Source organism: Colletes gigas, unplaced genomic scaffold (genome assembly GCF_013123115.1).
Source record: "Colletes gigas isolate AHSC1104 unplaced genomic scaffold, ASM1312311v1 Colletes_gigas_Sc00031, whole genome shotgun sequence".
In the NCBI taxonomy this organism is placed as follows: domain Eukaryota; kingdom Metazoa; phylum Arthropoda; class Insecta; order Hymenoptera; family Colletidae; genus Colletes; species Colletes gigas.
The window spans coordinates 957,203-982,028 of NW_025106660.1; the positions used below are offsets into that span (position 1 = coordinate 957,203).

The 24,826-nt window shown below is 40.7% G+C and overlaps 3 protein-coding genes across 5 annotated transcripts; 1 reads left to right on the forward strand and 2 right to left on the reverse strand.

Annotated features, from left to right (window-relative positions):
• Positions 1 to 7,360: 7,360 nt before the first annotated feature.
• LOC122401991 lies at positions 7,361 to 12,437 on the reverse strand. The gene is made up of 2 exons (XM_043404479.1): positions 9,352 to 12,437; positions 7,361 to 7,514 (listed from the first exon to the last, which is right to left on the reverse strand). The coding sequence occupies exons 1-2, from the start codon at positions 12,435 to 12,437 to the stop codon at positions 7,361 to 7,363; spliced, it is 3,240 nt and encodes a 1,079-aa protein (XP_043260414.1).
• Positions 12,438 to 19,586: 7,149 nt separating this feature from the next.
• On the forward strand, positions 19,587 to 22,332 carry LOC122401974 (carnosine N-methyltransferase). Of its 2 annotated transcripts, none has more exons than XM_043404447.1 (7): positions 19,587 to 19,767; positions 20,289 to 20,514; positions 20,868 to 21,025; positions 21,167 to 21,307; positions 21,389 to 21,551; positions 21,615 to 21,848; positions 21,918 to 22,332. In XM_043404447.1, exons 1-7 carry the CDS (start codon positions 19,661 to 19,663, stop codon positions 22,086 to 22,088), a joined length of 1,200 nt encoding a protein of 399 aa, XP_043260382.1. In that variant the 5' UTR covers positions 19,587 to 19,660; the 3' UTR covers positions 22,089 to 22,332. The 2 variants fall into 2 exon arrangements, with proteins under 2 accessions (XP_043260382.1, XP_043260383.1); XM_043404448.1 differs by having other exon boundaries at positions 20,289 to 20,496.
• Positions 22,333 to 23,064: 732 nt separating this feature from the next.
• Positions 23,065 to 24,286, reverse strand: LOC122401975 (protein KTI12 homolog). 2 transcript variants are annotated; one of them, XM_043404450.1, is made up of 5 exons: positions 24,096 to 24,286; positions 23,748 to 24,009; positions 23,577 to 23,679; positions 23,400 to 23,462; positions 23,065 to 23,270 (listed from the first exon to the last, which is right to left on the reverse strand). In XM_043404450.1, the coding sequence occupies exons 1-5, from the start codon at positions 24,256 to 24,258 to the stop codon at positions 23,073 to 23,075; spliced, it is 789 nt and encodes a 262-aa protein (XP_043260385.1). In that variant the 5' UTR covers positions 24,259 to 24,286; the 3' UTR covers positions 23,065 to 23,072. The 2 variants fall into 2 exon arrangements, with proteins under 2 accessions (XP_043260385.1, XP_043260384.1); XM_043404449.1 differs by having other exon boundaries at positions 23,541 to 23,679.
• Positions 24,287 to 24,826: the final 540 nt, after the last annotated feature.

Consider the following 24,826-nt stretch of genomic DNA (forward strand, 5'->3'; position numbering starts at 1 on the left):
ATCGATGCATACTTTGTTTATGCCTACGTGTTTTTCCCTTCGATTATATCTCAAACTATAACTTTCAGTGCGTCGTAAAGATCCATAGTTCGATATAAGTCGTTTTTATACATTTTTTAAACCACCACTGATACAATTATCTTGATACTTTAAGGCAATTTACATTTTTTACTACTAACTTTTTTCATGTGATTCCCGATATAAGCGTTACTGCAGTATACAGGGTGTTCAAGTCACAAGTACCCAGTGGTTTCTTGCAGATAGTAGGATTTAACTATTTGTTGAATTATTTCTGTATTCGAATATTCAAATACTTTAACAATTCAAATATTCCACAAATATAATTCGTATATTTTAAGCACGGATTAAGCATCTAGATATACGTAGTATTTTAATAAAAGTATTAGACAACTTTTCTGTAAGACGTCAAACAAAATTAGTAAAAATAAAAAACGACGTGGGGTAGTTGCCTAAATTTTTCGACGAAAAAAAAAAGAATTCAAATCGTTCTGGAAAAATTATTTTCGGTTGTGGGGGTCAATTACAATTATTTTTGGTCAATAGACATACCTCCGAAATCCTGCGCATTTTCGAGAAAAAAATTCAATACGGGCGAAATTTTAAACGTTAATATCTTTTTAACGAAGCCTCCATCAACAAATTGGTATTCTTGATTTTCGTCCTATTTTGGCGTCTAGAATCTCCCGTTGCAATTTTTCCCAGGAGTGGCCGAACACCCTGGGAAACCCTCGTAAAATTTAAATGCCTAAGAGAACCCGTCGCTAACAAATTTGCTGTCTCGCGATCCTTTTAAATCAGCCGGCCCCCGCAGACACGCAATTACTCGGAGTTCGGGCTCCGCCAATCGAAAACGAGACTTCCGCCGCCAACCCGCAACGCCGCTTTACCGCAGAAGAAGCAACGCCACCCCCGTGGCGGCTCATCCCAATGAAGATGCCACCCCAACGCCCTGACCGCGTCAACATCCTCGAGGGCAGAGATGCCAGAAAAGCACCGCCGGGTGCACACGCCACATGCCAGATACGCGTACGTGAGCTCGTGGAGTTTCGGAAAGTCGACAAAGGCAAACTGACGCATGCCCTCTTTCTCGATTCTCCGAAGCTGCCCGAAGTAATTTCGGATCGCCTCGTGGAAGTCGAGAGAGAAAGGCTCACATTTGCCTTCTCGCTCTAAACAACTGAAATCCGACCTCCCGTCAACGGCATACGATTTGGATTCTCGAGCCGAGATTCTCGACTACCCAGGCATTTTTACTTTCCGACCTATGTAGGCGCACATAAGCAAAGTACCCATAATGAAAAAAAAATTTTGTAAAATTTATTTTACGGAAATACACGTTTTAAGACCTCCTGATCATATTTTAATTATTGAAAAAAAAGAAATTTTTTTTATTCCCATGTATGAGCACACATATGTATATTATTATTACGATTGAGTATAAATAGCTAAATGAATTTAAATGAAACTTTACATTTAAGTTTTATGTTCTCATTTCAAAGTCCGGTTAGACTTTGACTATAATCAGTCCATGGATAATAATGATTATACCTCTTGTTTCATAGTTGTTCCGATATATGTATAGGCATAATGTATAAAAAATCTTTTAAATGTTTCATATAAATCTTAGGACGAATTAAATTTTATATATGTTATACAGACGCGTAGAATGGAATTAGGAATTAAGAAATACATAGGGTATTAGTATACATGCTTTATTCCCGTTCTTTCAGCGTCGGAAAAACAAATGAGCCCGTCCTGGGCCTAGACCCTCGCCTTTGTCGTCAGCCTTCTCCCCCATCGGTAGGGGTGGGAGTGTTGACGGACGAAGGCCAGACGCGGTCCCTTGCCAGCGCCTCGGCTTGTGCCTCGCCTTTTCCCGACGCCTTACATATAAAAAAAATTATATAAACTTTTTCTCTATCTTCACTAGAAAAGAAAAAATTAAATGAAATCTTATACATTACATGCTTACTTAAGGGGGTAGGCACGTGTAATGCAGCGCGCTGTAAACCGACACAATTTGGCCCGAAATAGGGGGTTTCGAAATAAAAGATTTTGCCCTTATATGAGCAGCTTTTGGGTCGAATGAGGTCTCATTCGAAAGAGGAAGGTCCAATGCAGTGCGCTCTGGTCAGAATCGAACGAGATTGTGTTCACATTTATTAATATCAACGTCGAAAGTCGAGAAAAAAATGAATGAAATACAGCCACAGAATCGAGGTCTTTTTAGGTTACTAAAAGAGTTGTACGATTCCAATACTGACCAGAGCGCGCTGCATTGGACCTTCCTCTTTCGAATGAGATGTCATCCGACCCAAAAGCTGCTCATATAAGGACAAAATCTCTTATTTCGGAATTGCATTCCCACAAGCGAGTTCCGCCATTACATGGGTAATAGCAGAGCAAGTCACGTGACAAATTTAGTTCAGGCAGTCGCTACGAGATGGCGCCTAATCAAGAGGGCTGTGAAGGTGAAACCATACCAAAGTGAAGCGTTAGCTTCGATACATAGGCCCGTCGCCCTCCACCCCGAGAAAGCCAGATGTTGATAACCTAACCCATACTTCGATTCTGCGGCTGTATTTCGTTCATTTTTTCCTCGACTTTCGACGTTTATATTAATAAATGTGAACAGAATCACGTTCGATTTTGACCAGAGCGCACTGCATTGGACCTTCCTCTTTCGAATGAGACTTCATCCGACCGAAAAGCTGCTCATATAAGGACAAAATTTCTTGTTTCGAAAACCCATATTTCGGGCCGAATTGTGTCGGTATACCGCGCGCTGCATTGCTCGTGCCTGCCTATCTCCCTCGGTGTCTTTCAATCATCGATTCATTTTTGCTCATTTATTATTGACAATAAATTCAACATAGACTCTCCCACGAAGCGGGATCTATGCAGGTGATTCAGTATTGGAATCGTACAACTCTTTTAGTAACCTAAAAAGACCTCGATTCTGTGGCTGTATTTCGTTCATTTTTTTCTCGACTTTCGACGTTTATATTAATAAATGTGAACAGAATCTCGTTCGATTTTGACCAGAGCGCACTGCATTGGACCTTCCTCTTTCGAATGAGACTTCATCCGGCCAAAAAGCTGCTCATATAAGGACAAAATTTCTTGTTTCGAAAACCCATATTTCGGGCCGAATTGTGTCGGTATACCGCGCGCTGCATTGCTCGTGCCTACCTCCTTCGGTGTCTTTCAATCATTGATTCATTTTTGCTCATTTATTATTAACAATAAATCCAACATAGAGTCTCCCACGAAGCGGGATCTATGCAGGTGATTCAGTATTGTAATCGTACAACTCTTTTAGTACCCTAACCCATACCTCGATTCTGCGGCTGTATTTCGTTCATTTTTTCCTCGACTTTCGACGTTTATATTAATAAATGTGAACAGAATCTCGTTCGATTTTGACCAGAGCGCACTGCATTGGACCTTCCTCTTTCGAATGAGACCTCATTCGACCGAAAAGCTGCTCATATAAGGACAAAATTTCTTATTTCGACATAATTGAGTACATCGAAATCGACAGTAATGACGGCGAACTTCCTTAGCGTCTAACGTAGTGAAATAAAGAACGCTAGTGTGAGCCTTTCCTTCTTGCTCTTGTAAAAGAGAAACAACTGAAATACGACCTCGCGATAAGCGGCATACGATTCCAAGCCTCGACTGCCCCAGCATTTTTACTTTCCGACCTATGTAAGGTATGTATAAGGAAATTTATGAAGTATAATAATGTAAAAAAAATGTCGAAATTTTTTTTTAGCGGAAATACACGTTTTAGGACCCCCTGATCATATTGTGACTATTAAAAAAAAAGACTTTTTTTTTGTTCCTATTACATATAAACGGCTGAATGTATTTCAATGAAACTTTACATTTCAGTTTTATGTTCTCGTTTCAAGGTCTGATTAGATTTTGAGCGTGATCAGCCCCCGGATAATGATGATTATACGACTTTTAGTTTTATAATTATTTCGATACATATACATTATTTGTAACAAATTTTGGCAATTATTTAGAAAAGGGGGAGGTCTCACCGATTTTGATGATTTTTGAATATGTTGTAAAAATCAACATTTTGAACAACTTTTTCCTATACATATAACCACCGCTTGGCCTTATTTTTCGAGATTTTTCTTCAAAAAGATTGCTGCTACTGCAATGAATTTTGTCTATATGTACATGTCCGTGACTCTGTATGCGTCAGTCCACGATCGCCGATTTTTTCTCTTGTTTGTGACAAGAAATAATGCACAATGTGTGAAGCTAAATCTAGTTCTGTATTGCTGTCAAAGGTTCGAATATTCCGAAGTATGGAACTCGCCAAATACATTATGTAGGCTATTTAGCTGAATTCTTCTTCCATCGACAATATGATTTTAATGATCGAATAATGAAATGTTTCCCACTTCTGATAATATCAATAGAGAAAATTGAAATAGAAAATGAATACGTGGCCGACCGCCTTACGGCGGCCGGTATAAGAAAATCTAACCCAGACCTAATCCATTATATTAGTTACTAGGTAGAATAATTAGGTTTATAAGGGTTAGATGTTTTTATGCCGGCTGCCGTTAGGCACACCCATTGTCGGCCGCCTCGATGCATCTATAGAAACAATGAACAATCGGCGATTGAACGCTTGCACACACGCTGCCACAGCATGTACTTACGTATAGATAGAATTCATTGTAGTAGCAGCGATCTTTTTGAAGAGAAATCTCTGAAACTAAGGCCGAGCGGCGGTTATATGTATAGGAAAAAGTTGTTCAAAATGTTGATTTCTATAACATATTCAAAAATCACCGAAATCGGTGTTACCGTCCGTAATCTAAATAATTACCCACATTTAATATTTAATAATCGTCAAGCACAAATTACTACAGAAAGTTATCGATTCCATATGGATCTCGGAGTCGATCAAGTTTTGAATCGGCCAATAGTTTTGTGAGTTTGGAGTCTGACAATACTTTCCAGGTTTTCAAATGTTTCCAATCCGGCTAGAGCGCGCACGCGTTACCTCTCTACTTGCGCGAATATTCAAAGTATGTGTTGCAGCTTTTCGCTACATTATTGTCTACAATTTCATACCCTACATTATTCACGAAAATAAATGTTACTTTATTTTGTACAGTAAAATTTTCAAATGAATGCATAGTAATCAAGTTTTTTTGGAAACATTATTGTGGAAGATTTTAGAGTGGGGTTGCATGTTGATTAAAATAAAATATTGCCGCGAAAGTCTTCTTCATTTATATACGCGCTTCGTGGGAGAGTCTATGTTGAATTTATTGTCAATAATAAATGAGCAAAAATTAATCGATGATTGAAAGACACCAAGGGAGATAGGCAGGCACGAGCAATGCAGCGCGCGGTATACCGACACAATTCGGCCCGAAATATGGGTTCTCGAAACAAGAAATTTTGTCCTTATATGAGCAGCTTTTCGGTCGAATGAGGTCTCATTCGAAAGAGGAAGGTCCAATGCAGTGCGCTCTGGTCAAAATCGAACGAGATTGTGTTCACATTTATTAATATAAACGTCGAAAGTCGAGGAAAAAATGAACGAAATACAGCCGCAGAATCGAGGTATGGGTTAGGGTACTAAAAGAGTTGTACGATTCCAATACTGAATCACCTGCATAGATCCTGCTTCGTGGGAGACTCTATGTTGGATTTATTGTTAATAATAAATGAGCAAAAATGAATCGATGATTGAAAGACACCGAAGGAGGTAGGCACGAGCAATGCAGCGCGCGGTATACCGACACAATTCGGCCCGAAATATGGGTTTTCGAAACAAGAAATTTTGTCCTTATATGAGCAGCTTTTCGGTCGGATGAGGTCTCATTCGAAAGAGGAAGGTCCAATGCAGTGCGCTCTGGTCAAAATCGAACGAGATTCTGTTCACATTTATTAATATAAACGTCGAAAGTCGAGGAAAAAAGTCGTGGACTGACGCATACAGAGTCACGGACATGTACATATAGACAAAATTCATTGCAGTAGCAGAAATCTTTTTGAAGAAAAATCTCGAAAAATAATGCCAAGCGGTGGTTATATGTATAGGAAAAAGTTGTTCAAAATGTTGATTTTTACAACATATTCAAAAATCATCAAAATCGGTGAGACCTCCCCCTTTTCTAAATAATTGCCAAAATTTGTTACAAATAATGTATATGTATCGAAATAATTATAAAACTAAAAGTCGTATAATCATCATTATCCGGGGGCTGATCACGCTCAAAATCTAATCAGACCTTGTGTTCGGTAAACGAAAGCTCGCTCATTCCGCTGGCCAACTCAAGTTGTTTCCGGTCCTTTATGTTGCCAGATGCGGGATCGGTACTACGTTGCAAACGTCTTCGAGTCTCTCGCATCTGGCAAATGTCAATGTAAAAGAATAGCATTTTTGGAAAACGAAAGAAACGCGACACTCGAGTTGACCAGCGAAGGGCTATATTGTTCCGCGGGTGGTACGGTCGTCGAGGCCAAATGTAGGCACCGACGACAAAGGCCACCGCCGACACGCGGAACAATATAGCCATAAAAGCAGACGTAGACCAGACGCAACCCCTTGTTGCGTGGATAATCCGGAGTTCCGTTTCTTCCTCGATAAATTAACGCGGCCGTCGACTTGGGGAGGAAACCTCGGCCACCCTCGCCAGCGTGGCCTGGGACTTTCCTCCACCACCGAGGTGAAGGAGGAGCTTGCTGCCAAACTGGGGCAGGAAAATGGGTCCTCCTCTCCCAAGTCGATGGCCAATCAATCGACTCACGATTCCACAGAGGAATTTGCAAAACACCCCCAAGTGTACCTCTTGGAGGGGATCTAAGCTGAGGAGGAAACGGACTCCGGACACATTGGGCATTCTAGTTTCAGTCGTCAACCGACAAACCAGGTTCATTCTAGTTTCAGTCGTCAACCGACAAACCAGTTTTCAATTCTCGGTTCAGTCGTTAAGCGACTAAGTCTAACAAGTCTAACTAACAAGTCTGTAACAGTACAGCAGTTTTACTTGAGTTGAACGCATTTTGATAAAGTAAGCGCGGGGGAAACAGTTCCTCCCACAGTTCAACGCGCTTGAAAACATTCATACAGTCCACTTTGTTATTATTAAAAATAAACCATTTGAAACCTCTCCAACACGATTAACACTCGATCCAGGCTGATCCTTTGGGGATGAACTTTCATCCTCCGTAGGCAAAATGCAAATTTTTGCCACAGGTCGCTTTATGACTCCATCGGCTGTCCGGATGGAAACGACTCTGGTGATCTGGTCAGTGCCTGGGTGTAGAGCCGTGATTCTTCCTAGTTTCCATCTTAGAGGAGGGAGACTAGCGTCTTTGATGACGACCATCGTGCCCACTCCGAATCCTTCTGGTACAGCGATTTTCCATTTATGTCGCTGTTGCAGCTGATGGAGGTATTCCAACTGCCACCGTTTCCAAAAGTGCTGCGACATTGCTTGGAGTAGCTGAAACCGACTTAAACGAGTAGGTTTGACGTCAGTGACGTCAGGATATGGAAGGTCCATGAGTGGGCTGCCGGTGAGGAAGTGACCAGGAGTGAGGGGATTCAGATCTGTGGGATCGGTTGATACAGGACATAGTGGCCGAGAATTCAAACACGCCTCTATCTGCGCCAGAACAGTGGCCAGTTCTTCAAATGTTAGCCGAGTTTCCCCAACGACTCGAGTCAAAAGCCGTTTCGCGGACTTCACGCAGCTCTCCCACAATCCCCCGAAATGTGGAGAGTATGGTGGGATAAAATGCCACTGCATACCCTCAGTGACCGTAAATTCAGAGAGGGTATCCCTTCGTTTTTGGTCTGCAAAGAACTCTTTGATTCTCTGCATTTCATTGCGTGCTCCTACAAAATTGGTGCCGTTGTCTGAATATATTTCGCGACACCGGCCTCTTCGCGCAACAAACCGTTTCAACGCATTTAAAAAGGCATCCGTCGATAAATCTGAAGCTACTTCTAAATGGACGGCCTTTGTGGCTAAGCAAATAAACACGCAAAGGTAGGCTTTAGTCGTCGTCTTGCTACGGACCCTTTCTTTCAGGTAGAACGGACCCGCGTAATCGACACCGGTAGAAAAGAACGGCGGTCTTATTCGTATTCTCGGTGCAGGCAACTGCCCCATCAGGTAGCTGGTACCCTTTGGCGCAGCTCTATTACATTTAACGCAGGTTCGGATTATCCCCTTGGTCAGATTGCGTCCCGTCAATGGCCAATACCGCGTTCGAACCATTGATAATACCGTTTCGCAACCGGCATGTAAAACGCGTTCATGTGCACGACGAATAATCATTCGCGTGACATGGTGATTCTTCGGTAGAATCACTTGGTGTTGTTGGTAGTATTTTAGCTCCGCATTGGCAAGCCTACCGCCCACCCTAATGAGCCCCTTGTCGTCAATAAATGGGTTTAATGACCGCAGCGGGCTATTGGATGTCACTGTTTGGTTTTTACGCAAGTCAGACAGTTCTTGCGTAAATGCATTACCTTGTACTAATCGGAGGATGACTACCTCTGCAAGATCAAGATCCTGCACCGTCAATTGAGTGCTCCACGGGCGAGTGGTGCGATTGTTACGAAGACTCACTCTATGTTTTACTGTGTGATAGAATTTTAAGCAGTACGCAATCACACGGAGCAAACGTGTGTAGTTTGAGAATTTTAATAGGAACCCCGGTACTTGGGATGCGATTTCCCTTATTACAATACAAGAAATGGCCCTTTCTTCAGGAACTTCTGCTGGGATATACCCAGTGATTGGCCATTCCGTTGATGGCTGTGCGAGCCATGATGGACCGTTCCACCAAAAAGATAGCTTGTCCAAAGCGGAAGGCTTGACTCCCCGCGACAATAAATCAGCTGGGTTGTCCCCAGAAAGTACGTGGTTCCATGGTCCCGTCGAAAGTGTTTGAATCTCAGAAACCCTGTTCGCTACAAAGGTTTTCCATCGGTTCGGGGACCCCTTGATCCACGCTAGTGCTATCATTGAATCGGTCCAATAGAATTCTTGGACCTTTTGACTGCGGGACGCTACTCGAACCTTATTCACAAGTTGCGCTAGTAATAATGCCCCACATAATTCCAAGCGAGGAAGGCTTATTGTTTTAAGCGGTGCCACGCGTGTCTTTGCGCAGAGGAGCTGTGTCAATGCTTTGCCCGTTTCTGAAATCGTGCGCAGGTAGATGCACGCCCCAAATGCCCGTTCGGAGGCATCGCAAAACCCATGCATCTCTACCTGCACAGGATTCGGGCACAATACGCACCGAGGAATTGCGAGCCGTGTTAATGACCTGAGGTCCGCATAAAAATCATGGAACTCGGAATGAATCGCTTGTGGTACGGATTCATCCCATGAGAGTTTTAATTGCCATAGCGACTGTATAATTAGTTTTGCCTGGATGATGACAGGCGCCACTAACCCAAGCGGATCAAAAATTTTGGATACTTCGGATAGAATTGTTCTTTTCGTAGTCCGTAAGACTGGTTGAGATTCTACACTGACTCGCAACTCATCGGTGCATGGTTCCCACAGTAGTCCAAGAGTCTTTGGGTCCTTTTCTGCTTGTAAATTCAGATCTCTGGATTCCGTTAGAACCTCTTGAACCACTGCCGGAACATTTGAGGCCCACTTTCTAAGTGGTAGGCCTGAAGATTGCAATATTTTCTCAAGTGATACTTTAATTTCTATTGCTTGTTCTACTGTTTCCGCGCCCGTTAGCAAGTCATCCACGTAGAAGTCGTGGATGATGATATTACTTATTACTGGATCTAGATGAGACTGATCCAATCCAATTTGCCGAAGGACGCAGGTCGCTAAAAACGGCGCGGACGCAGTGCCGTATGTAACCGTATTCAATTCGTACGTTTCTAATGGGAGCGTAGGTTCTTCGCGCCATAGAATCCGTTGAAAAACTCGCTGCTCGGGAGCGACTAAAATCTGCCGATACATCTTGGCGATGTCGGCGCTCAAAATAATCTGATGCTGTCTGAATCTAATGAGTATGGAAAATAGATCGTCCTGAACAACAGGACCGATCTCTTGAGTATCATTTAAAGAATATCCGGAACTGGTTTTCGCGGATCCGTCAAATACAACGCGCATCTTGGTCGTTGTGCTTGCTGCCTTTGTCACCGCATGGTGTGGCAGGTAATAGGCAGGACCGGCCTGCGTTCGAGAGTCCCGACTTACCTGAGTCATATGACCCAGTGCGAGGTATTCGCTCATAAAAGACACGTATTCTGCTTTCAGAACAGGTGTCCTGTTCAATTTTCTTTCCAAGCCGAAGAACCTACGCTCCGCCATGGAATATGAATCGCCGAGCTTTGCCAGGTCCGAGTTAAACGGAATCGTAACAATAAACCGGCCGTCGGAGTCTCGCTTTACCGTCTCATTAAAATGCTCCTCGCACGGGTGAGCTGGAAGGTGACCGAGTGTTGGGATTTGTTCGATATCCCAAAATCGAGTTAATTGTGAATTTAATTGATCATTCGTGACTACATTGCACGACTGCGACTCCGCGTTGAGCGACGCCCGAATTTTCCCACCGAAAACCCATCCGAACTGGGATTTGAGCAATACCGGAAGACCCTGTCCCAGGCGTTTCTGTCCTACGCTCATTATCTCCCACAAATGCCCATTCCCTATTAGCATGTCTACATCACGCGGTTTGTCAAAGGATGGATCTGCTAATCTGACATTTGCAGGGATGTTCAATGCTGATTTGGCGATTTTAAAATTGGGAATATCGGAAGTGATCTTTTGCATCAGTATGCATGACATCGTAGTTGAATATCCGTTTTGCCGCGATTGTATTGTAACGCGAGCCTTACCCTGAGCGCGTTTACCTGCGTCCGCGGCCCCTACCCCCGAGATCGCTAATTGGGTCGGTTTACAACTCAAGCCGACAAATTTCGCAAATGACTTTTTTATGATATTTACTTGCGAGCCTTGGTCGAGTAACGCCCTACATTCAAATTTTTGTCCCTTGTCGTTGAGGACATGTATAATAGCCGTGGATAAAAGAACATGCTCCTTTCCCGACGAGTCATGAGTTGCATAACTCTGAGGGGGCGTATTATTTACTGCATTTGCTATACTAACGACGGGATCTGCAACCACGGGATCTACGGTAGGCGTCAAGTCATTTTTTAAATGAATCAACGTATGATGGTTGCCGTTGCATTTGTGGCAATTCCCCTTGTTGCAGGTGTTTGAACCATGACCTGGTCGCAGGCAATTAAAACAAATACGGAATTCTTTGACCTTCATAAACCGAGCGTACGGAGTCAAAGCTTTAAACCGTTTGCATTGTGTGAGAGGATGATCCGACGAACATAATGGGCATTCTAAACTTTGCATGCTAACCAGCGTCATGGGGTGAGGTTGCGGTTTCTGACCTGGGTTCCTATTTTTCGGAGGGAACGGACCCGGAGGTATTACTCGAACTGACTTTATTAGGATTTTGTACTGCTTTTCGAGAAATGTCTGTAAATCTGCCAACGTTTTCTTACGGCCTATTTCCGCGACCCGTTTATCCCACGCTTCGCTCGTTTTCCGGTCGAGTTTGGTCGCTAATAAATGGACCAAGATCGTGTCCCATTTTTCGACGGGTTCCTCCAGCGAGGTTAAGGATTTTAAATTGTTGTTAAAGTCGTCTAAAAGTTGCCTCAGACTCGCCGGTGAGTCCTTTGGCAACGTCGGCAAGTCGAACAATGCACCGACGTGGAAATCGATTAATTCATTTGTGTCTTCGTAACGCTCGCACAAGAGCTTCCACGCGGCCGTGTAGTTTTCATCTGACATCGGTAATGCTTTCAATGCCCGAGCAGCGTCTCCCTTTACTGCTGATCTCAAATAGTGAAACCGTTCGATATTGCTTAACACGGTATTTTGGTTTATCAATGATTCGAAGCTGTCTCGAAAATAGACCCATTCTCCGACCGTCCCGTGAAAACTGGGCAACGGAACTGACGGCAATCTAACCGAGGGTGCCGCTACGGAGGCTGTGGGTGATGCAGCATCTACACGAAACGTCTGTTGCGCGGTAGAGCTCGGATTCGGAACCGGAGCACGCTTAGCCGAAACATGTTCGCGAACCGCGCCTATGATATCGAAATACGCGTTTTCGAACGCCTCGCGAATTTGATTTTGCGTGTGTTCTTCCGGTGTCCCGGCGGTGATCGCATCGATGCGATCCTGAATCGACTCAAATCTATCGAGTAAATGGAGATTTCTGTGCAACCGTTCCTCCAATGCAGCAGCCCCGGTGGTTGCTCGCTGCGTCTCGAAACATGTCTTAAATCGCGTGAGCGACGATTTAACGCGACCGCGTTCCTCGACTAACTTATTCAAAGTATCCTCTCGTGGGGTGGCCATTGTTCAGCGCAAAATGAGAAGTAAATGAAAACTCGACTCACCGGACGTAGACAAGAATCTGCACAGGACTCGCTTAGACGGCCTCTGCAATTCTCCAGGAATCGGTGGTCCTGTTGTCGTGCCCTTGGACTGCTCCTTGGTGAGCTGGACTCGTAGAAGCGTCTGTCACTTCCTGGTCCACTGGATGAAGCGGCTGTCGCTTCCTGGGTAGCTGCACGAAGCGCCTGTCGCCTCCTTGGTAGCTGAATGAAGCGTCTGTCGCCTCGTAGGTTGCGGAATGAAGCGCCTGTCGCCTCGTAGGTATACTGCCACACTGGCAGTTATCCTCTCTCGTTCACGAACGTGATGGGTCACACGATACGGCGACTGTCCCCGTATCACACTCTTTGCAATCGAGTGTACTCTCAATCCAGGATCCGGCTCGAAGGACCAATGATCGCGCCCGAAATGTTGCTGGTCGGATTGGAGTGTTAATCGTGACACAAAAAACAATGAATCCGCGGCAGCCGAGCCTGCATGTGTATAAACTTTCTCAATGTTAAGTGTAGTAGAATATTTAGATTTACGTTGCAAGATCATCAACCATTGTACCATTTGTAAATAGTAGCGTAGGATGCCTTGCAATCGAATTAGATATAGATATGTGTTAAACTAGTACACTACCACTGTTGTTTGTTCCATGTTTTTGGTATTTATTGATATTTCTTTTGAACGACAGCCGTTCAAGGTGAGCGGCATGTTCGGTAAACGAAAGCTCGCTCATTCCGCTGGCCAACTCAAGTTGTTTCCGGTCCTTTATGTTGCCAGATGCGGGATCGGTACTACGTTGCAAACGTCTTCGAGTCTCTCGCATCTGGCAAATGTCAATGTAAAAGAATAGCATTTTTGGAAAACGAAAGAAACGCGACACTCGAGTTGACCAGCGAAGGGCTATATTGTTCCGCGGGTGGTACGGTCGTCGAGGCCAAATGTAGGCACCGACGACAAAGGCCACCGCCGACACGCGGAACAATATAGCCATAAAAGCAGACGTAGACCAGACGCAACCCCTTGTTGCGTGGATAATCCGGAGTTCCGTTTCTTCCTCGATAAATTAACGCGGCCGTCGACTTGGGGAGGAAACCTCGGCCACCCTCGCCAGCGTGGCCTGGGACTTTCCTCCACCACCGAGGTGAAGGAGGAGCTTGCTGCCAAACTGGGGCAGGAAAATGGGTCCTCCTCTCCCAAGTCGATGGCCAATCAATCGACTCACGATTCCACAGAGGAATTTGCAAAACACCCCCAAGTGTACCTCTTGGAGGGGATCTAAGCTGAGGAGGAAACGGACTCCGGACACATTGGGCATTCTAGTTTCAGTCGTCAACCGACAAACCAGGTTCATTCTAGTTTCAGTCGTCAACCGACAAACCAGTTTTCAATTCTCGGTTCAGTCGTTAAGCGACTAAGTCTAACAAGTCTAACTAACAAGTCTGTAACAGTACAGCAGTTTTACTTGAGTTGAACGCATTTTGATAAAGTAAGCGCGGGGGAAACAGTTCCTCCCACAGTTCAACGCGCTTGAAAACATTCATACAGTCCACTTTGTTATTATTAAAAATAAACCATTTGAAACCTCTCCAACACGACGACATCGCATCACTCCAATCCGACCTACAACAATTCGGGCGCGAACACCTTGAAACGAGAACATAAAACTGAAATGTAAAGTTTCATTGAAATTCATTCAGCCGTTTATATGTAATAGGAACAAAAAAAAAGTCTTTTTTTTTAATAGTCACAATATGATCAGGGGGTCCTAAAACGTGTATTTCCGCTAAAAAAAAATTTCGACATTTTTTTTACATTACAGTGAAAACTCGATAAATGTCGCTACTCCGGGTCCGGTCAGCAACACTTACGTTATAGCAGAATCGTCTTTCGAATTTGATTGTAGTTTGCCGACGCTTCGAACGTAGAAAGAGTCAGTAGCTAAAGAAGAAAGAGGGACTGAAACTCGGATTTATCGCCCCAGTTTAAATATTCGCGTCAGTGTGACCACACTACTGCACAGAAGAAAGTTTTTTATTTTTTACTTTTTGTTAATAAAAATTTCACTATCATATGGGCGAAATTTTTCTGATTAAAATGAGACTAAACACGATATAAATCGGTCAATATTTGGTAGCATAATATTGAATTAAATATTGTACTTGCGAGTCTTTCTCTCTTTATTTATCCTTCGTGTGCTGTCCTTTTCTATATTCGGAAACATCAAAGAACGACGGATCAAGGTGCTGGCTACATTTATCGAATGGGAGGTAGCTATTTTCAAACGGAACGCTTCCACCGTTCCGTAAGTGATCAAAAACTGCAACACTTATGAGATAGGAGGTTTCGTTAGCTACCTCTGTTCGATAAATGTACTATCCACTGACCTTGCGAAGATACGAGTACACAATATTTAATTCAATATTATGGTAACAAATATTGGCCGATTTATATCGTGTTTAGTCTCATTTTAATTAGAAAAATCTTCCCCACATGATAGTAAAATTTTTATTAAAAAAAAGTAAAAAATAAAAAACTTTCTTCTTGTACAGTAGTGTGGTCACACTGACAGGGACATTTAAACTAAGTGACGAAGGCAATAAAGATTTTTAAAGAAAGCCGCTACGTCTCCGGTTACACTTCGCCTCACTGGTTCAAGGGGGATCCCCCTAGTGGTGGGGATAAAAATGTATCATTTATGGAACAGCTCTTGAGGACATTTATCGAGTTTTCACTGTATTATACTTCATAAATTTCCTTATACCTTACATAGGTCGGAAAGTAAAAATGCTGGCGCAGTCGAGGCTTGGAATCGTATGCCGCTTATCGCGAGGTCGTATTTCAGTTGTTTCTCTTTTACAAGAGCAAGAAGGAAAGGCTCACACTAGCGTTCTTTATTTCACTACGTTAGACGCTAAGGAAGTTCGCCGTCATTACTGTCGATTTCGATGTACTCAATTATGTCGAAATAAGAAATTTTGTCCTTATATGAGCAGCTTTTCGGTCGGATGAGGTCTCATTCGAAAGAGGAAGGTCCAATGCAGTGCGCTCTGGTCAAAATCGAACGAGATTCTGTTCACATTTATTAACATAAACGTCGAAAGTCGAGGAAAAAATGAACGAAATACAGCCGCAGAATCGAAGTATGGGTTAGGTTGTCAGCATCATGCTTTCTCGGGGGGGGGGGGGGGGGGGGGCCTATGTATCGAAGCTAACGCTTCACTTTGGTATGGTTTAACCTACACAGCCCTCTTGATGAGGCGCCTTCTCGTAGCGACTGCCTGAACTAAATTTGTCACGTGACTTGCTCTGCTATTACCCATGTACATAATGGCGGAACTCGCTTGTGGGAATGCAATTCCGAAATACGGGATTTTGTCCTTATATGAGCAGCTTTTCGGTCGGATGAAGTCTCATTCGAAAGAGGAAGGTCCAATGCAGTGCGCTCTGGTCAAAATCGAACGAGATTCTGTTCACATTTATTAACATAAACGTCGAAATTCGAGGAAAAAATGAACGAAATACAGCCGCAGAATCGAGGTCTTTTTAGGTTACTAAAAGAGTTGTACGATTCCAATACTGAATCACCTGCATAGATCCCGCTTCGTGGGAGAGTCTATGTTGAATTTATTGTCAATAATAAATAAATGAGCAAAAATGAATCGATGATTGAAAGACACCGAGGGAGATAGGCAGGCACGAGCAATGCAGCGCGCGGTATACCGACACAATTCGGCCCGAAATATGGGTTTTCGAAACAAGAAATTTTGTCCTTATATGAGCAGCTTTTCGGTCGGATGAGGTCTCATTCGAAAGAGGAAGGTCCAATGCAGTGCGCTCTGGTCAAAATCGAACGAGATTCTGTTCACATTTATTAATATAAACGTCGAAATTCGAGGAAAAAATGAACGAAATACAGCCGCAGAATCGAGGTATGGGTTAGGTTGTCAGCATCATGCTTTCTTGGGGTGGGGGGCGACGGGCCTATATATCGAAGCTAACGCTTCACTTTGGTATGGTTTCACCTTCACAGCCCTCTTGATTAGGCGCCATCTCGTAGCGACTGCCTGAACTAAATTTGTCACGTGACTTGCTCTGCTATTACCCATGTAATGGCGGAACTCGCTTGTGGGAATGCAATTCCGAAATAAGAGATTTTGTCCTTATATGAGCAGCTTTTGGGTCGGATGACGTCTCATTCGAAAGAGGAAGGTCCAATGCAGCGCGCTCTGGTCAGTATTGGAAGCGTACAACTCTTTTAGTAACCTAAAAAGACCTCGATTCTGTGGCTGTATTTCATTCATTTTTTTCTCGACTTTCGACGTTGATATTAATAAATGTGAACACAATCTCGTTCGATTCTGACCAGAGCGCACTGCATTGGACCTTCCTCTTTCGAATGAGACCTCATTCGACCCAAAAGCTGCTCATATAAGGGCAAAATCTCTTATTTCGAAACCCCCTATTTCGGGCCAAATTGTGTCGGTTTACAGCGCGCTGCATTACCCGTGCCTACCCCCAAACGTGTACCACAAATGTTTTAGAATAATGTGCAAAATGTGATTACGATTTTCGCTAAGACAAATTGAAAACTCGGTTCTAACAAGGAAAAGTTGGAATGGTACCCGATTTTGGGTTAGGTTTTACTTTGAGATATTAATAAAGTTATTACAGATACTTATCTTCAGAAATAGAAATACATTCAACAACCAGCGTGGCGTGAATGACAAGGTATTTGCCTGCAAGTTCCGAGCTTCTTCTGCTCTGCAGGTTCAAACCCTGCCAAAACAAATCCTTTTTTTTTATTTTTTCAATCATATTTTAATCGTACACTAAATGTGACATTATATTTTTGTCTGACCTTCGAATAATTTTTTTTTAAAATTGAATTTAACATATGTTATTTTCAATGTACGAAGTACATGAATTTGGATGGTACTTTTCGTAAAAACAGTGAAAACATAACAATTTCAAGCACCACCTACATCTAATGACAGTTCTGTTTTCACAGAAATAACAAAATTTTGTATCTAACTCTGATGGAAAGGCCGCTTCATTTACATTGATAAAATGTGAACGATTTTCGGATAGTCGTACCTTGTAGCTCGTACTTTTTACCTTATACTTCAGGTAAAAAGGGATATAGCTGGGAAAAACAGTTTTATGACATTACCTGCTAACTTATGTTACTGTTCTACAATGAAACGCTATGTTTTGTACCTTTAAAAATATTCGACTATGTCCTTTTAAAATTTAAGATACAACCCATACTTTGTATTAAACTGGCAAACGGGATCACTTTTCCTTTGTTTCTAGTTAGTTCTATTTAGTTTGTCATAACAAATTGATACGGTTATCTCAAAACAATCGAGGAAAATCATTATTAATTAATTTCTGCAATTATTAATTCTACTGTTTTGTTTATGTTATAAAAGTAAGAACTCTTCTTATTGAAAAATACCACAGCGTGCACAATACTGGTAAAGAGTGGAATCTCATTTTAATTTATTAATTTTCAATCTTAAAGTATTTTGATTTTGAAAAATCGTATTAATAATATATGTACATATGTACGCTCATACATGGGACTAATAAAAAAAATTTCTTTTTTTTCAATAATTAAAATATGATCAGGAGGTCTTAAAACGTGTATTTCCGTAAAATAAATTTTACAAAATTTTTTTTTCATTATGGGTACTTTGCTTATGTGCGCCTACATAGGTCGGAAAGTAAAAATGCCTGGGCAGTCGAGAATCTCGGCTCGAGAATCCAAATCGTATGCCGTTGACGGGAGGTCGGATTTCAGTTGTTTAGAGCGAGAAGGCAAATGTGAGCCTTTCTCTCTCGACTCCCACGAGGCGATCCGAAATTACTTCGGGCAGCTTCGGAGAATCGAGAAAGAGGGCATGCGTCAGTTTGCCTTTATCGACTTTCCGAAACTCCACGAGCTCACGTACGCGTATCTGGCATGTGGCGTGTGCACCCGACGGTGCTTTTCTGGCATCTCTGCTCGAGGGCCATCCACGACAGCAGCGCTACGTGGAACACCTTCGCCAGATCGGCACGCCACCCCCGGAGGAATAATAAACCAAATAAATCTAGGGGAATCCTTTTTGCCAACGCCGACGGATTCCGAACGTAACAACATACTAATAGAAATTTTATCTTTGTTACGTTATCACGTGAACATAGGTTTAATGCACATAGCGCCACAACGGGAATTAATTGTAACCCGATTATTCACCGTCGAGTGCAGAGTCATGTAACTGCGTTTTAGTTAAGAACGAATTTCAAACGGACCAGCGTATTGTAATAAACAATACGATTGTATATTTTTCAACGTGGGCGATCAAGCTGGGGAAGGTAGAGAGAAAGGAAGGCACTTCTTTTCAGATACTTAGTTTATTTTCTAAAGGCCGCGTCGATTTCGAGGTTCCATCGTTCCTTTAGTTTATTGTTTAGTTATTACGGACCGTGACCGATTAGCTATTTCCAATAAGAGTTTCAATGGTCTTGACACGCAGCAGGGCCTCGCGACATTTCGCTTCGAATTTCGTTTACTCTCATAAGGGTCATAAATTTTCTTAAGGGTTGCTTAGGCCGCTAGCCTCATTTTCTCTCTCGACTCCCACGCTCTCTCTCACGCGCGCCGCTCCAACATGGCCGCGAAACCTCCACCTCCACTCGGCTCGGGGGTGGATCATCGATCGAAGACGATCCGGATGGAGGGAGCAAGGCACGAACCCCGATTGGACCAGGACAATCCAGAGGGAGGATCAAGGAATATTCCGGAGAAGGGATGAACACCGAGGACGACGAGAAGATTTCCGCGGAGGAGCAGATCGATTTTGAGAGTCAACAGAATTGTATCTAAAATCAAGCTTAAGACGAATAAACTCTTACCAATCTTTTTCGAGCAATCAATAGTAGTTTGATTTTTGCGCGCCTCGCCGAGCAGAGCGGTTCAGCGCTCCACGGGCACCAACCCACCGTCCTTTCTCCCTAAACCGCTATCTCGGGACGTAACATCTTAATGCATTTGCGATAACTAAAATCGGTGTATGTGTGATTTAGCCTTAAAGGGAGATTCAATATAACAATGTGAACGGGTCGTAACGCGTGCACTAAGAAAGCCGCCACCGAACGTCGTTCTAAAAATCTTATTAAAATACAGAGCTCCACGTTCGAATATAAAAATGGAAACAATGACGAATCCTTATCCGAGAAAGATGCACGACAATTACGAGGATGAAGAGGAAAGGAAACACTTTCAACGCATCGTGTCGGCTTTCAAATATTACAAGTTAGTGAACTTCATCAAAAAATCGTTCTGTTTGCTTCGTTTTAATTCTCGAGTTGACGATTTCCTTTTATCTTTATTACCCTGAATTTTTTATTTTTTCTTCTTTACAATACGCGAACGATAACTCGGTACAATACCGTTCACGATTTTCCGGTTGTCGTTTAATATTTTCATCGATATTGCTTAACCTTCGATGATATGGTGCTGCACCATAATATTTTATTTGCAACGTCTCGTGGTTTATCTTGTAATTATAGAAATCGCGATTTGTATACTGTTATTAAATCGATGCTCATAGGACGAAAGTTCAACGATTTGTGTTCAACGCAAATTGTGTTAAAAGATTTTGAGATTTGTGCAATCAGATATGGCTACATGTAATTTGTCAAGTGTTGTTCTCCTGAAATCAGTATTAGTCTTCAACTAATAGTTGCATAACAGAAGCGTATAATGAATATTTTCCGTAAATGTAATTCTATGATAAGTATCTTTTATTTTGCAATCTGTTTTTTTTTTTGCAGAAATCACTCATTATTAAGGGTAAAAAGAACAGAGTCTTATTTGTTATCACTCCCAGCTCATCATCAGAAACTTCTGTCAAAATATAGGGAACATTTGCAAGAAGTTAAAAGATGTGTTGAGAACAATGATGAAATAATTAAACTCATCATAAAAGATGTGGCCCATATTTTTGAAAATGTGAGCCCAGCTAGTGCACAGACTGACAGTGTAAGAAAAATTTACATGGTGTGTGGCATGTATATTCTGTTGTACAATATTACATGTTTTTAACATTAAGAAATATTTTTATTAATCTCATTAAATAAAAAAAATCCATTTTTATCAATGTTACAAAATGATTAATATTTTATTTAACTTTATTAAAAAATAAAATTACCATCAAGTAATAAATACAATCATTTTCTTATGTTTCGTAGAATATAACCATTAACTTTGTTTAAAAAAATAATTCCTTATATTTTTAATAAGAAATTTTGGATCTATTTCTCAAGCTTGGATTTTTTCTTGTCATCTTAACAAGCTTCTTTTTTCATAACTATATATTCTATTGTACAAAATATAGGTAGGTCTGATTGCAGACACTAAATCCTCGTCCAATAATGGCTGATCAGGAAAAGGTTCAAGCTACAATTAAACAACTGGTCCGTGATTGGAGCGTGGAAGGAACTGAAGAACGCACAGCATGCTATCAACCTATTATAGATGAAATCTTGAATCAATTTCCCTTAGAGTATTGGTATGAACCCTTCAAATTCTATGAATAATTCGGATAGAAATAGAATGTTCTCTACCAGAATAGCTGTTGACATTTAGAATAGCTACTGTGTTATACTAAACCATTGTTCAGAAAAGTATGAAATGATAGGTAAATTTCCAGTACACCGTCGGAAGTGCAAGTACTAGTACCTGGAGCAGGTTTAGGGAGACTTGCATATGAAATTGCGCGACGCGGTTATACTTGCCAAGGAAATGAATTTTCTCTTTTTATGCTTTTTGCATCTCATTTTGTATTAAATAAGTGAGTATAATTTTTGGTTTTTTTTTTTTTACCAAATATTTCAAAATAAAACGGAGTTTATCAATAACTATTATTTTCAAGATGTAGGGGAGTAAATTCATACCAAGTACATCCTTGGGTACATCAGTATATGAACAATTTAAAGCCAGAACATCAAACTCAAGCTGTATTCTTTCCTGACGTAAATCCTAGCGATCTTCCGGAAAACGCGCAATTTTCAATGGCAGCGGGAGATTTTCTAGAGGTAGGATTCATGATACATAAAAAGAAAAGTAAATGTAATAAGAATTCGTTTTCTACATTATAGGTTTATACGGAGGACAATCATTGGGACTGTGTTGCAACATGTTTTTTCATAGATTGTGCGAACAATGTTGTACAGTTTATCGAAACAATCTATAAAATTCTGAAACCTGGGGGAGTATGGATAAATCTTGGACCATTACTGTATCACTTTAGCGACATGCCGATGGAAGATTCAATAGAACCGAGTTATGATGTTGTTCGTAATGTAATTCAAGGATTTGGCTTTCAATTAGAAGTAATTAATTTTCTGGTACTGTAAACAATACTATTTAACTTAATCTTACTGTATTTACTGTATTTTCAGAAGGAAGAAACACACGTGAGAACGCGCTATGCGCAAAATGTTAACAGTATGTTACAATGTGAATATAATAGCGTATATTTTGTTTGTCGAAAACCTAAAAGACGCATAGATCACGATACGAGTCATAGAAATGGCTCTGAAAGTAACGGTATACAAGAACAAGAAAATTAACTATCGACGACCTGATCCGTTTAACGCGTAAGGAACATTGATATAACTGTAAATGCATTACATAATAGTTTCATAACTACGAAAGCAAAGCTGTTATACTGTGTGAATACAAGTCAATATTAGGCAATTTAGAAAGGAAACGGAAATCTTTAAAGACGTTTAACAACTAAATTGATATTTTTTTATCAAAAATTTTATTTCATTATAAGTAATTAAATAAATTCGCTTTATTGTGAACAAATTGAATAATAAAATGGTATAATTATTTTTTTAAATATCAACGTATAAGTTGATTTTAATTCAAAATAGCGAATATTCTTCGATAACAGTTTTGCAATTTCCCTATTTAGTTCAATAATAGTAATTTAGCATAATCGTTAATTGTTTTAATTATTTACCAAATATCGTGATAATATAAAATAAAAGGAACTAGATTTGTTGCATGTGTTACTATGCAATATCCCCTGTTTGCAAAGCTCTCTTTCGTTTGCTTTATAGAAAAATTTGATTTAAGTGTCAGATATATCTTTTAAAGAATATTTACAAGTTTTTGCAGAAACCAGTGTTGCCTTATCTAGTTTTGTCTCAAATTGACGAATATTAGTACCCCAAGGGTACAATGTGAAAATTCTGATATTTTTCATTTTGGTGTTTTCTTTTGCTTTTTCTTTATTAATATATTTTTGCTAGGCTATAAAAAGTCGCACAAATTGAATTATCTATTTCAGAGCAGTTTATATCTGATGTTATGTTACTATGAAAAAGAAAGTTTGCCTTGCAATGCAGAAAACATGCAGGCAAAAATTAATTATAAAATAAGTTAGGCCTAACAATGTAATTAATATAATTTTTTATTAAAACATACACGATGGAAAATTCTGTTAATATATTTATTACCTTTTAGAAGATCATATTGCTTTAAAGCACTCAAGGTACAAAAAGAGACAGTGAAAAAAAAAAAAATGATACCAACATATTTCGTGCTTATAAACTTTTATTAAGATACTGTACAAATAATGCTGCAATTTGATTAACTTCAATTTGTTGCATTTTACTGTAAGTTAGAAATTGTCTTCGTAATCTCATAAGTTGTCCCTCCGTACATGAGTTCTGCACTGTTAAATTATAGTCAAGTATCTTAATTTCGTTTTCGATACCTAACTTTTTGGCTGACAATATTGCCTTTATAAAAGAAAACACGAAAATTTATAATTTATCGTACTTGTGTTATTTATGATTTCTTATCATTTGTAGTATCATAAGAGATTTTATCATGATTGATTAGGAAATAAAAATTTTTGAATAACTTACATTGACAACTTCTTGTGTTACTGAATTCAATTCATATAAATAATTTGTAGATGCTAATGGTGGCTGAAATATGTATAAAAATTTTCATAAATTTGGTATGAATGGTAACAAAGTCTAATTCACAGAGATAAAAGTACTAACACATTGTGTACTTAGATTGGGTTTTGGTGCTTTCACTTTATATAGCGATCCATAAATTTCATCAAACTTTAATTCATCTTCTGCAGAGATTGTAAATAATGGTGAATCCCAACGATCCTTACTATTTGGGGTTTCATACCTGTACATTGTATTATACACGTCTTATTACATTGCAATAGAAAGAACTCTTGTAATGTTCTAATTTACCTCATTACAAGAGCATCAAAAATTTCTCTATTATATTGTTCACATTCTGGACGTCTTTCATTCCACAGCCAAGCATGTTCTACTGGTATATCACAATGTACTGTACACTGAGGAGTTTTGTATAATTTTGTCATACAGTAAATTTCGTAACGATATCCTTTAATATAATTACTACCGTCGATTATTAATACATCGTTTACATTTAGCATTCGCTGTGTTGCAGACTTTATATCGCTTCTTACACTTTTTTCTTTTTTAGAATCTGCAGTAAATAGGAGCAACAATTTGAATTTGTTCCCATCGAAACGTAAAGATTGCAATAAAAAATAACATAAGGTGAAACCTAACCAGCGTAAAATGTATTTTTATCATAGCCAGATTTAATCACAACATCAATCTCATTAATTACGTCTACATTTTTCCCCGCTTTATTTTGAAAATATTCTTTTAATTCGTTACACCGTTTTGTTTTACCACTACAAGGTATACCAGTTATAATAATAAGCGGCATTATACAAATTCAGATTTGACAATTTACCATAAATGTCCTAATCAAACAGACGTAAGGAACTCTTGTAATTTTTCTGGCCCCTTCGTAGCGCCACAGGCGAAATGCTTCGGTACTAAAGAATTGTTACGTCCGTCCTCCGTCGACATTGGTAAAACGGATTTCCCTAGACTTACTTGGTTTACTATTCCTCCGGGGATGGTGTGCCGATCTGGCAAAAGTGTTCACGTAGTCCGTGGATCGCTCTCGGGGATCGGGGATATTGACGCGGTCAAGGCATTGGGGTGGCATCTCCATTGGGATGAGTCACCATGGGGGTGGCGTCGCTTCTTCTGCGGCAAGGCGGCCTTGCGAGTTGGACTTTCTTCTTCTGACTGACATTTTAACTGTCTATCTGACTGACTATTGACGCGCATTATTTCTGCTCCACATTAGGAGGAGACGTTCCTTTTATTTAATGTCTTTCGTTAAATTCTGAGTAATCAGAGGAGTGGAAGACCTTCCCTGTGCTCCAGTCTCCCTGCAATACCAGGTATCCCCGAGTATCACCGGCTGAGACTTCGCGCCCAGG